Here is an 11,080-nt window from a genome sequence, read left to right as displayed (position 1 = left end):
AGACATTCTTAATGGGAAGAAAGACATTACTGATTTTTCATTAAGGCATAAAAGTGCAGCAGCAAAGAGATTTAATTATCTTCTCAGTGATAGGGCTAGAGCACATGTCACAAAAGGAATAATGAAGGAAGGAAGGAAGGAAGGAAGGAAGGAAGGAAGGAAGGAAGGAAGGAAGGAAGGAAGGAAAAAATATTGACGAGACAAGACATGTAAGCAAAGGCCAGGTCATGAAGGGCCTGTAGGCCATGCTAAGGAGCTGGACATCCATTTTATAGGTTATTGTATATCACTACAATTATATCTTGAAAAGATAATTCTAGTATCATAATAGATGGTGGCATGGGGAAAAGGAAAGGACAGTTCAGAAACTAGTTGCCAAAGGATGATGCAGTGAAGGCCTAACTTGGTGGCAGGGTCTGTAAGACCTATGGAGTGGCCATAGTATAGCCACAAACTTAAGAGAAACTCCCACTCTGGTGATGTAGACTCTAAACCAGTGAAAGACAGTAGGCTTGTCAGACAATACTTTGAACACCCTTTTCATTTTATATTTAAAAATATATTTAGCCTGGGTGGCTCAGTTGGTTGAGTATTTGACTCTTGATATCAACTCAGGTCATGATTTCACGTTTTGTGAGATCAAGCCCCATGATTCTCTCTCTCCTTCTCTCTCTGCCCCTTCTGTGCTCATGCTTGCTCGCTCTCTCTCTCTCTCTCTCTCTCTCCCTTCCTCCCTCCCCCAAAATAAATAAATAAGCGTTATTTAAAAAGCTTCTTTAGAAACAAGGGCATAGGAACTTGAGGTGTCTGGAAACATCGTCGAAGAGCAGTTGAAGAAAATGAGAATGTTTAATTTAGACTCAAGCAAGACATAATCATGTCTTCCTGAAAATGTAGGTTCTCTTGATAACAACAGGCTCTCTGGAGTTTATGACCCAAAAAATTATCTACTTAGGCCCTTCTGAATAGACAGACTCCAGAAATAAACATAGGACACAATGAAATCTATTCATTGCTTTATTCATTGTTTTCAGGGGTCACCAGATCTTAGGCTGGAATGAGTTCCAGCCCGCAAGAAGGGGAGTACCTTCCCCTTCTCCTCCATCAGAGCTTAGTGCTGCCATCACACCAAATGCGACAGGGCCTCCTGAAAGGCAGAAGGACGAGAATAAAAATAAAGCAGCTTACATGTACTTAGCATGTTTCCAAAAATAGGCATCAACCTATTTAACCACCATTTTGCTGATGTGGAAATGGAAGCTCAGAGTGGTTAAGTTTCAACAAAGAATCCCTAAGCTGAGAAATGTAAAGTCACAACCAGAACACAGGTCTCTTTCATTCAAAAATTCCTTCTAGAAAAGTAGATGTTGCACCTTCCCTGAGATGCCTGGACACGCAAACTTTATATGAGTACAGTCAGTAAAAGGGAAATACATGTCCGGAGGTGAGAACAGAGTGGTTGGGAGAGAGGGGGGAGAGACAAATTAGCCCACAAGCTATAGTTACCAGAAGTTTCTTCACTGCCTCAGAGGCCTCTGGTCCCAGCTCATTCACACACTTTTTTAGCCCTTCTACAAGGTGCTCAACAGAAATGCCCAGAGTTTTCAGAACAAGCTTTAACGGATCCAAAAAGGGGAGAAGGTCGTCCACAGGTAAAGGTAAGGCATTGTTGACAGCTTGTGGCAAACCGTTGGCAAGGAAAGTGGTGGCTGCAGGGCAAAAGGAAAACCACGTGAAACAGGCACATCTGATTCTTATCTGTTACTGCACTACCTTCCACTGTGTCCATCAATGGCTCCATTCCCGCCCCAATTGACTTCCCATGAAAACTTTTGCCTCAGGGCTTTTGCACCTGCTGTTCTGCCTCCTTAAGCTGTTCTTTCTCCAGATAGCTACGTGTTTCTCATCAAATATTACCTCCTCAGAAAGGTAGCTAAAATAGCATCACCCATCTCTAACTTCATTTTTTCTTACCATGACCTAAAATAGTAAATATTTGTTTATTTATTTCTTGCCTTCATCCTCTTACTAGTATGTAGGCTCCATGAGAACAAGGAGTATATGTTTTATTCACTTGTCTAAAACAGACCCTGGCATGTAGTATGCACTCAGTAGATACTGGTGGTTGACTGAATAGGTATATACTTTGCATGTGGCTATCTCCACAGCCCATGGCTTTGAGGCCAAAGAGTAGATTCCATAATGAATCTTTACTTGGGGATATGCATGTCCAGGGAGTCCAGGGAGTTTCAACTTCAACTTCCAACTAATTCAACTTCACACTGCAAACATAACTGAACTCCAACTCTTTAAGAGTTAGTGCAGATGCATAGTTGAATAAAACAATGCTATTCCACTCAGAGAACTTACACAGTCTAGTGGACAATAAAGATCTGTGTATGCCACAGTGAGGCATGTGCTGTGCTAACATTATGGATTAAGCTCAGCGGAAACATAAGAGAAGGGATGACTAATTCTAATGTGGTAGAATGTTGGAGCAATCTTCCCAGAGAGATGTTGTTGGAGTCATGTCTTTAAGCAAATTCCAGGATCATAAGGTAAAGAAGGGGAGGTGCGTTATAAAAAGGAACAAAATTAACAAAAGCACCGAAATGTTAAGATGAAAGTGCATACACAGGCTGGTGAGCCTTTCAGAAGTGGCTGGAGTGCAGACTTCTAGTGAGGCATGCTGAGGTGGGGAAAGGAGGTAAGGCTGCAAAACTCAGGTGAGGTCAGATTTTTCAGAGCTTTGAATGCCATACTAATGAGTTTGAGATTTTTTTTCCCAAGGGCAATGGGGAGGTATCAAGGCTCCTTTATGGAACAATTGCATTTTGTATCTTTGGCTTTAGAAAGATAACTCTCACATAGGAATGCCTGGATGGCTCAGTCAGTTAAGCGTGCAACTCTTAGTGTTGGGTTCAGGTCACGATCTCACAGTTTGTGAGTTCAAGTCCCATGTCGGACTCTGAGCTGACAGTGCAGAGCCTGCTTAGGATTCTCTCTGTCTTCCTCTCTCTGCCCCATCCCCTGCTTGCATGCACTCTCTCTCTCTCAAAGTAAATAAATAAAAACTTAAAAAAAAAAAGAAAGATACCTTTCACATAGAAGATGAATAAGAAGGAAAATGTAGAGAATGATAATACATACAATATATATTTTTACAAAACACATGGTGCAGATATGTAAACCCACATATGCATGAGCACACAGATAAGAAAAAAAGACCCTGCCCTAGTTCATTTTTCTTAGGAGTCCTTTTCATTTCCCCATTCAAATCATACAAGAGGAGCCTACACATCTACTTTCCTGCATCTTCTACCACCTATTTCCTTCCAAAATTCTCCCCCGGAGGAGGGATATTTATTTCCTCCAACCACCTTTCAATTGCCACCTCTTTCTGTAGATATTTGACACTAGTCACTAAAGACAAACAAAGTAGCCAAGACTGGTTAAGTTACAAATTGATCCAAAATTTCAGTAAAAAGTACAAGCCAAAGTTGCCAATGTGGGTATGGCAGCATCCAGTTTCTCATGATTAATCTCCCTACTTATTTTTAAGGCTTTGGTGAATGTCTTCTCTGTATATACTTATATACTTCCAGGGGAAGACCCTCAAAGCCTCCTGTTCTTTGAATGAGCAATGGTTATCACAGTGCATTTTGCAGATGTCAATATACCTCCAAAAAGAATGGATCAGTTCCCATTCTCCTCCAAGAATCCAACTTCTATACCCCACCTAGAAATTGAACTGTTCGCCTCTTAGTCCTCTCACAGAGCTGTATGTCTATATGTCTCTGTGCATTAGTCTAGCATCGTAGTAACTTCTGTCTGGAGAAGACTTAGCTCCCGTCAGATTAAAAGAACCTTGTAAACAATCTTTGTGTCTGACTCATATCTGTATCTTCCCATGTTTATCCAAATGCCCAACAGGTTGTAGCCATTCGGCAACTATCTGTTAACTGTGTGAACAGATAAATGTAGAAATGTCTCAGGAGAAACAACCTGGCAAGTGACTACAGGTGACAGAAAAAAAAAAAAATGAACTCCATACAGTTTCAAAAGAAAGAAGTTACAAAGTGAGATTCTGACTCAAGATTAATGAAGATAAGAAAACTATGGGCACAATGTTCAACAATGTTGATATTTAGTGTGAGTTGGCTAACTTTTAAGTTTATTTATTTTGAGAGAGAGAGCATGAGTGAGAGAGGAGCAGAGAGAGGGAAAGAGAGACTCCCAAGCAGGCTCCCTGCTGTCAGCAAAGAGCCCAATGTGTGGCTCTATTTCTCGAACTGTGAGATCATGACCCTAGCCAAAACCAGGAGTTGGACACTTAACCAACTGAGCCACCCAGGTGCCCCTGGCTAACTTCTTCTGTAGGATTCATTCAGGATAGTATTTTTATTGGGTTATAGCTTGGTAGGCTGGGATGGGGGTAGGGGGTTGCTGTATCTGAAATCCCTTCTAACCTTTCTATTCCATGGTTCTAAAACTCCCTCCACCATATTCCCCTGGGAGCCTAGGTTTACTAGTTATGTTCCTATTAACAGAAAAGCAGAGGAATATATGTTTAGGCTACTTACCAGAGTAACTGCAGATGCTGAGGGTCACCAGCAAAAACACAGTTACCAGCTTCATGATAGGTTTTCTGCGATATTTACTTGGAGTTTAAAAATGAATTGCAAAGGGCAGTGAATGCACTGAGCTAGTGGCTCCACTCGCTGTGCAGTGTGACAGCTGCTTTTTGCACATGCACATATTTATATACCAGCCATGACCTAAATTTCAGTCACTACCACTTGACTCACCCCAAAGAAGAAGAGCATGAAGGTCATGTTTCCTCACTAAACAAATTGGAGGTTTTTCCGCTTTTCCTCATATTCCCATGAGAAACAAAGCTTTCACTTGAAGCATTCTCAAGGACCTCTCATAAAAGCCCTTCCTTGCCCAGAGATGCCAGCAGGAGCAGAGAGCTCTAAGAGTCCTTCTCTTGAAATAATATTGCAAAAAGGGGAAGTTTAATATTGAGATTAAATAAGGAGCGAATGTTCTGTTTTCCTCCAGCTTTCTATTCATTTAAAGTTGGCAGAGTCACATCACCTGACATGCTATCCAGCTGTGGAAGCAATCAGATGGTCCCATCAGCTGTGGTATATACAGACTCAGCTTCATTGCATTTAGTGCCATATTACTCTAGAATTTACCTCCACCCACCCCATCCCCACTCACACATCTACCATGGCAAGATCTCTTTTCTAGTATCTCCCAGTTATTTTGAGAATCCCTAGGGTGTGCCTTCTTTGTGCTATCACATAGAATAATAGGCTCAGGATCTAAAAATCAAAATGCTTTTGGGGCGTCTGGGTGGCTCAGTCGGTTAAGTGCCCACCTCTTGATTTTGGCTCAGGTCATGATCTCATGGTTAATGGGATTGAGCCCTGGGTTGGGCTCTGGCTAACCACGTGGGATCTGCTTGGTATTTGCTCGCTCACGCTCTCTCTCTCTCTCTCTCTCTCTCTGCCCCTCCCCTGCTTGCACATGCTCTCTTTCTCTCAAAATAAACTTAAAAAATGAATAAAATAAACAAAAATCAAAATGCCTTTGTAAAAACCTAGGATTCAATATTTACTCTCGGTATAATCTTGGATTAGACTTTTTAAAATCTATAGTATCGGTCTCCTCACCTACGATGGGGGTGTGTGTGACCCTGAGGCAAAAAATCATTGCAAGACCTTGTCTACATAAATAATTTAGGACACCAAAACATGCATTTCAGAACCATTCTGGCAATCCAATCTCACACAATCACACAAAGGAAATACTGGGCCAGCCACAGGAGCAATCTGCTTGCAAGGCCGCACCCCTAGAATCAGGACTTGACCACGGGGCTCCAGGACATCCCTATTTGTAAGCACGAGCCCTGGAATTCCTTTAGCATCTGGCGCTTCACATGCAAGAAAGAGGGTAAGAATGGACCTTGAAGGAGAAAAACAGGAATCAGGATGCAGGTAGATGCCAGTCCCAGGTCAAACAGCACTGCTGGCCTCAGTCATCCCCACCATGAAGGAAGGACACAGAACATTTTGAGGAAGATAACCAAGGCATGAGCCCTAATGGTGCACCAGTCAGGAGTTGGAGCTCCAATTGAGGGTGTGGTATTGTCAGGAAAATTTAGTAAAATTGTGCAGAGAATGTAACTGTAGCAAATCAGGATTAGTACTTAATAAGTGTCATCTGTTATTCATTCTTGTAAGGTACTGCATTGTAACTGCCATTTATTTATTTTTCTGCTACTTTATAAACTGCGTGAAGGAGATCATGAATTACCACCATGCTAATTCTCTCCTTCGACTTCTGCTGTGTCTGTCAGAGAGTGCTTCCATTTCTCCTGGGTATTAACACCTAGCCAGGTGTAATATGTGTATCACATATCAATGTGCAAAACCCTCAGAGGGCCAAGGCTGTGTGGCAAAGTAGAAGTGAGTTGATGCCATCAGTTACTTTTATGTTGAGGGGTGGCTGGCTGACTCAGTCAAGATCGAGAGCATGCAACTCTTGATCTTGAGTTGTGAGTTCAAACCCCATGTTGGGCATGCAGCCTACTTAAAATTAAAAAATAAATTAAATAAATAAATATTTTTATGTTGTGGTATCTTTATGGGATACTAATCAGCGATGCCCTCATCTTTGCTTGTCATTTTCCAGGTTCCTTTCAGATCCTTTCCCTGCACATCCCCTCCTCTGCTCTGTCCTAGAGGAAGCTGTGTTCTCCAAACTGTGGTTTCCAGACTTGCTTGCCAAATGTGTCTGGTTAGGTCTAGCTTACGGAAGGCACTGGTAGAGGATTCCAAGGGAGAGAATGGGAGAACCCAGGGTATTTCTCCCTTTCTCTGCTTCAGGAAATATCTTGACCAGTGACTCCATCTTCTCTGTGGCTCCAGCTCCTTCCAGTAAGGCCCTGTGCTTGTGGTCCCACCCAAGCCAGGCTGACACACCACTGTTCCAGCTTCTATGCCATGGCCCCAGCCCTCAGTCCAAGCTCCTCATTCTCCGACTCAGTCAAGGAGACAGGAGTCAGTAGTAGCTTCAAGCATTTTGTAAGATCAGGATTGTCTCACCTCCCTGCCTCTTGCTTTAACTGCACTTCTAGCACCTTGTAAATGATCTTCCAAGTTAAATTCTTCCTATTTGATCACCTGGTATGGTTTTGATTTTCTGGCTGGGATATAACTAATATAGCATTCTAAAATATTAGAGAGATTTCGCTGAAAACAGATCTTTCAGTTTTTAAACAGTTTTTAAACAGAGGTGTTTGTCTCACAGGTATCAAGTGATAGATTCACAAAGGGCAAGACCAAGACTCCTCCAAGAGAAATAAAGCATCACACACACAAAGCTGCTTCTCCTTTCCAACCTCTAAGGCGTCTGATAGTGTCTTGAGCTTGTCTCCTGGCCCGACAGGGTGAGTTCTTCTCTAGGAAGGCCCGTGTGCTGGATTCTAATAGGCCTATCAAACAGCCTGCCAGACATGCAGTATTGGCTGAAACCTGGTAGTAGACATGGCTTGGACTAAAGGCTGGAACCTGCTCCATGCAAAACACACACACACACACACACACACACACACACACACACACACACATTCACAAACACCCACATTCTTACACATGCAAGAACACTCACCTGTGCCTGTGCACACATACACACACAACCATCAAGTACTACTGTTTTCACTCACTCATTCAACAAACGTTTGCTGATCATCAACTGTGTGTCAGGAATTAGAACTGGAGCAGTAAACCAGACAAGCAAATTTCTCGCCTTCCTGGAAGTGACAATATGATAAACAGAGAATGAACAAGTAAACAAAGAACAAATGATAAGAGGTAAGAAGCAAAGAGGATGCAGTGATAGGGAACAAATAGACTGGGTTATAGTCAGAGTTGAAAAGAAACTTGGACTTGGCTACCTCCATGCTTCTTAAGTTCTGAGCCACTACAGTCATCATGTTTTTTTATTCCGTATTTTTGATGCTTTGAGATCTTGGGGACTTGTTGACCTTGGAGGTATTACCCTTCCCAGGGCTAGGTAATTCCTAGAGATAGCAAATGACACCTTTCATATCCAAACCAACCAACACAGAGCCCATCAGGCCAACTACCTCCTTTATGGAACTCTCATACTCTAGGCTACTACACCCCTGCCCTAATCACCCAAGGCCAGGTACCAGACAACTAGAGATAGTCCCTAATCCCCAGAGCCAACAGAAATTATTCAAACTAGCCAATCCTTAACCCGCTTACCCATCTTATCCATCCCTTCCCACAGGAACCATAATAAAGGCTCTTGCCTCCTTTCCTCCCCCCAACCTTACCCCTTCACCCTCCTGACAGATCGGGTGCTTCCCTTGTGACCCCCCCCACCCCGTGATGTGGCCACAAGGATCTGAGTATAACGATCTATCTTTTTGATGGCAGTCATCTCCTGATCTGTTGTCCTGAAAAATAACAAAACCTGTATTTTAAAACAGGAATCTAGGCTTTTCTTGTGCCTTTGTGATGCTACTGATACTGTCTTTCTTTGCAACATAATTATTTGAACTAATGTCTTCTTTCCCAGGACTACTTTGTAAACATCCTGATGGGGCTTGTCTTGTTCACGTCTGGATCCTAACGCAGAGCCTTACACACTTGATAATATTATTAGGGACCACTAATCAGTGCCAGGCACTACACTTTGCAAAAACTATCTACTTCATCCTCACAAAATCCTTGACCATGAGGGCTTTTATCCCACTTCATAAATGAGAAGTCTGAAGCCAGAAGCAAGAATTGATTGCCAAGATTACTTAGCTAATAAAAAATGCAACCATCATTGAAGTCCTTTCTTTTCTGATTTGTATTCTTTTAGACACTTAACTAATATTCATTTCCATTAAGCATTTGTAAAATAGATTACCTCATGAAGATAAATAAAAAGGAAATGAGTGCCAGTGTTTCTAAATTAATTTTGGATGTGCTTTTTTTTTTTGTTTTTAATGTTCATTTTCGAGAGACAGAGACAGAGCATGAGCAGGGGAGGGGCAGAGAGAGAGGGAGACACAGAATCCAAAGCAGGCTCCAGGCTCTGAGCTGTCAGCACAGACCCAGATGCGTGGCTCGAACTCAAGAACCATGAGATCAAGACCTAAGCTGAAGTTGGACACTCAACCAACTGAGCCACCCAGGCACCCCTGGATGTGCTTTTTGAACGAATTTTTTGTGGAGATAAAATTTTTACTCAGGAGTGGAAATTCATTAGCCATTCAACAGTGATTTACTGACCATGTTTGGTATTTTGGCTCTGTGGTAGATGCTGGGAATACAGCAGGAGCAAAAGCAGGAATCACTCTTGCCTCATTTAAATTATATTAAAGAAAACTGTTAGAATCAAATCAGTTTTTTTTTTTCCTCTGTAAGAGGAATGGCAGTTATAAAGAAGCCAACTGAATTTAGATATGAGATACTGATCAGGAAAAAGAAAAGAATCAGCCTCAGATTTCATTCAACACTCCTCCTTCCAGCTGCAGAGGACACAGTCATTCACCAGGAAATCACACTGAAAGTGTGGAAGTAGAGCTTGTTATTTTCCTTCTTCTCCTTGCTATGACTGGATGGTCAAAAGTAGCCTAAACTGAAGGCTATCTAAGAAGGGGAAACAGTCTTAAAATAGGTCTTTAAAAACACAACCACATAAAATAGAATTAGATGTCAGCCCAGCGGAGCCTGAGTGGCTCATTTGGTTAAGTGTCTGACTCTTAATTTCGGCTCAGGTTATGTGTTTTGTGGGATTGAGCCCCCACATCGCTTGGGATTCTCTTTCTCCCTCTCTTTCTCTCTCTGCCCCTTCCCTGCTCATGCTGCGCTCGCTCTCTCTCTCTCTCTCTCTCAAAATAAATAAACTTAAAAAAATGTCACAGCAGTATATCAACCTCATAAAGATTGGAGAAAAGCAAAAACTCTGTTCCTGGCTCCCTTCCATATTGACTGAATCCTATTCAATGAAAATCAGGCCATTGTCATTTGAGGCTTTTAGTCTCTTTCTAGACACTACAGGGAACCCCAAATGGAACGTGAGCTGAGGATGATGGAACACAGGAAATAATGGGTAAACCAAGACCAACTTGAAGCAAAATGTGAAGAGCATTGGAAGGGGTGACAAGTGATTGGTCTGGGGTTGATTTTTCAATGGATTTAAGTGTTACCTAAATGCAAAGACATGAATAAACAGAGAAAATAAGAAATAAAGCTACAATTTGCAATGTTTTATGTTAGAAAACAGAGATGATTACATGGGCTGAAAAGAAGGAAGTGTGGACAGCGTCTCACCTCTCCTTGTCTAGCAGTGTTTATTCACATTGTCTGACCGTGGCAGATTTCAAACAAAAGTTTAGTTTGCAATCAAACAATGAGTTGGGTCACATGAGTTAGATGAGAAGATATGGCTGTAAAAGGCTAAATTCTGATAGCCTGAATGAGACTAGTACTTGATCTAGCAAGATTTTTTTTTTGAAGTATAACTGACATACAACTTATGCTTAACTTCACATGTACAACATAATAATTCAGTATTTGTATATACTGCAAAATGATCGGCACAATAAGTGTGGTTAACATCTGTCACCATACATAGTTACAGAAATTTTTCTTGTGATGAAAAATTTTAAGATGTGCTCTCTTTAAATTTATATATGCAATACAGTATTATTAACTATAGTGGCCATGCTGTACATTACCTGTGCATGACTTATTTTATAGCTGGAAGTTTGTGCCTTTTGACCCCTTTCACCCATTTTACCCACCTCCACCCCCCACCTCTGGCAACCACCAATCTGTCAATCTGTCCTCTGTATCTATGAGCTTGTTGTTGTTGTTCTTTTAAAGATTACACGTATAATTGAGATCATACAGACTTTGTCTTTCTCTAAGTTACTTCATTGACCATACTGCCCTCATAGTCCATCCATGTTGTTGCAAATGGCAAGATTTCCTTTTTGTGGCTGAATAATATTCCATTATATATACACACTGTATTTTCTTTA

The 11,080-nt window shown here is 41.6% G+C and overlaps 1 protein-coding gene across 1 annotated transcript; it reads right to left on the bottom strand.

Moving 5' to 3' along the window:
* Positions 1-1,002: 1,002 nt before the first annotated feature.
* On the bottom strand, positions 1,003-4,724 carry SCGB3A2 (secretoglobin family 3A member 2). The gene is made up of 3 exons (XM_049649444.1): positions 4,584-4,724; positions 1,507-1,709; positions 1,003-1,147 (listed from the first exon to the last, which is right to left on the bottom strand). The coding sequence occupies exons 1-3, from the start codon at positions 4,636-4,638 to the stop codon at positions 1,124-1,126; spliced, it is 282 nt and encodes a 93-aa protein (XP_049505401.1). The 5' UTR covers positions 4,639-4,724; the 3' UTR covers positions 1,003-1,123.
* Between the last annotated feature and the right edge of the window lie 6,356 nt (positions 4,725-11,080).

The sequence above is a fragment of the Panthera uncia genome (assembly GCF_023721935.1).
Source record: "Panthera uncia isolate 11264 chromosome A1 unlocalized genomic scaffold, Puncia_PCG_1.0 HiC_scaffold_17, whole genome shotgun sequence".
NCBI classification, from domain to species: Eukaryota; Metazoa; Chordata; class Mammalia; order Carnivora; family Felidae; genus Panthera; species Panthera uncia.
Note: the sequence above shows the minus strand (reverse complement) of the source record. Positions and strands in the feature narration are given on the sequence as shown.

What these genes read in the sequence shown, in the direction of transcription:
- SCGB3A2 (XM_049649444.1), bottom strand. Translation starts at nt 4,638, where the DNA reads ATGAAGCTGGTAACTGTGTTTTTGCTGGTGACCCTCAGCATCTGCAGT. An exon ending in CAGCATCTGCAGTTACTCTG is followed by an intron (nt 1,710 to 4,583) that starts GTAAGTAGCCTA and finishes TTTGCCCTGCAG; the next exon opens with CCACCACTTTCCTTGCCAAC. An exon ending in AGGCAGTGAAGAAACTTCTG is followed by an intron (nt 1,148 to 1,506) that starts GTAACTATAGCT and finishes TCTGCCTTTCAG; the next exon opens with GAGGCCCTGTCGCATTTGGT.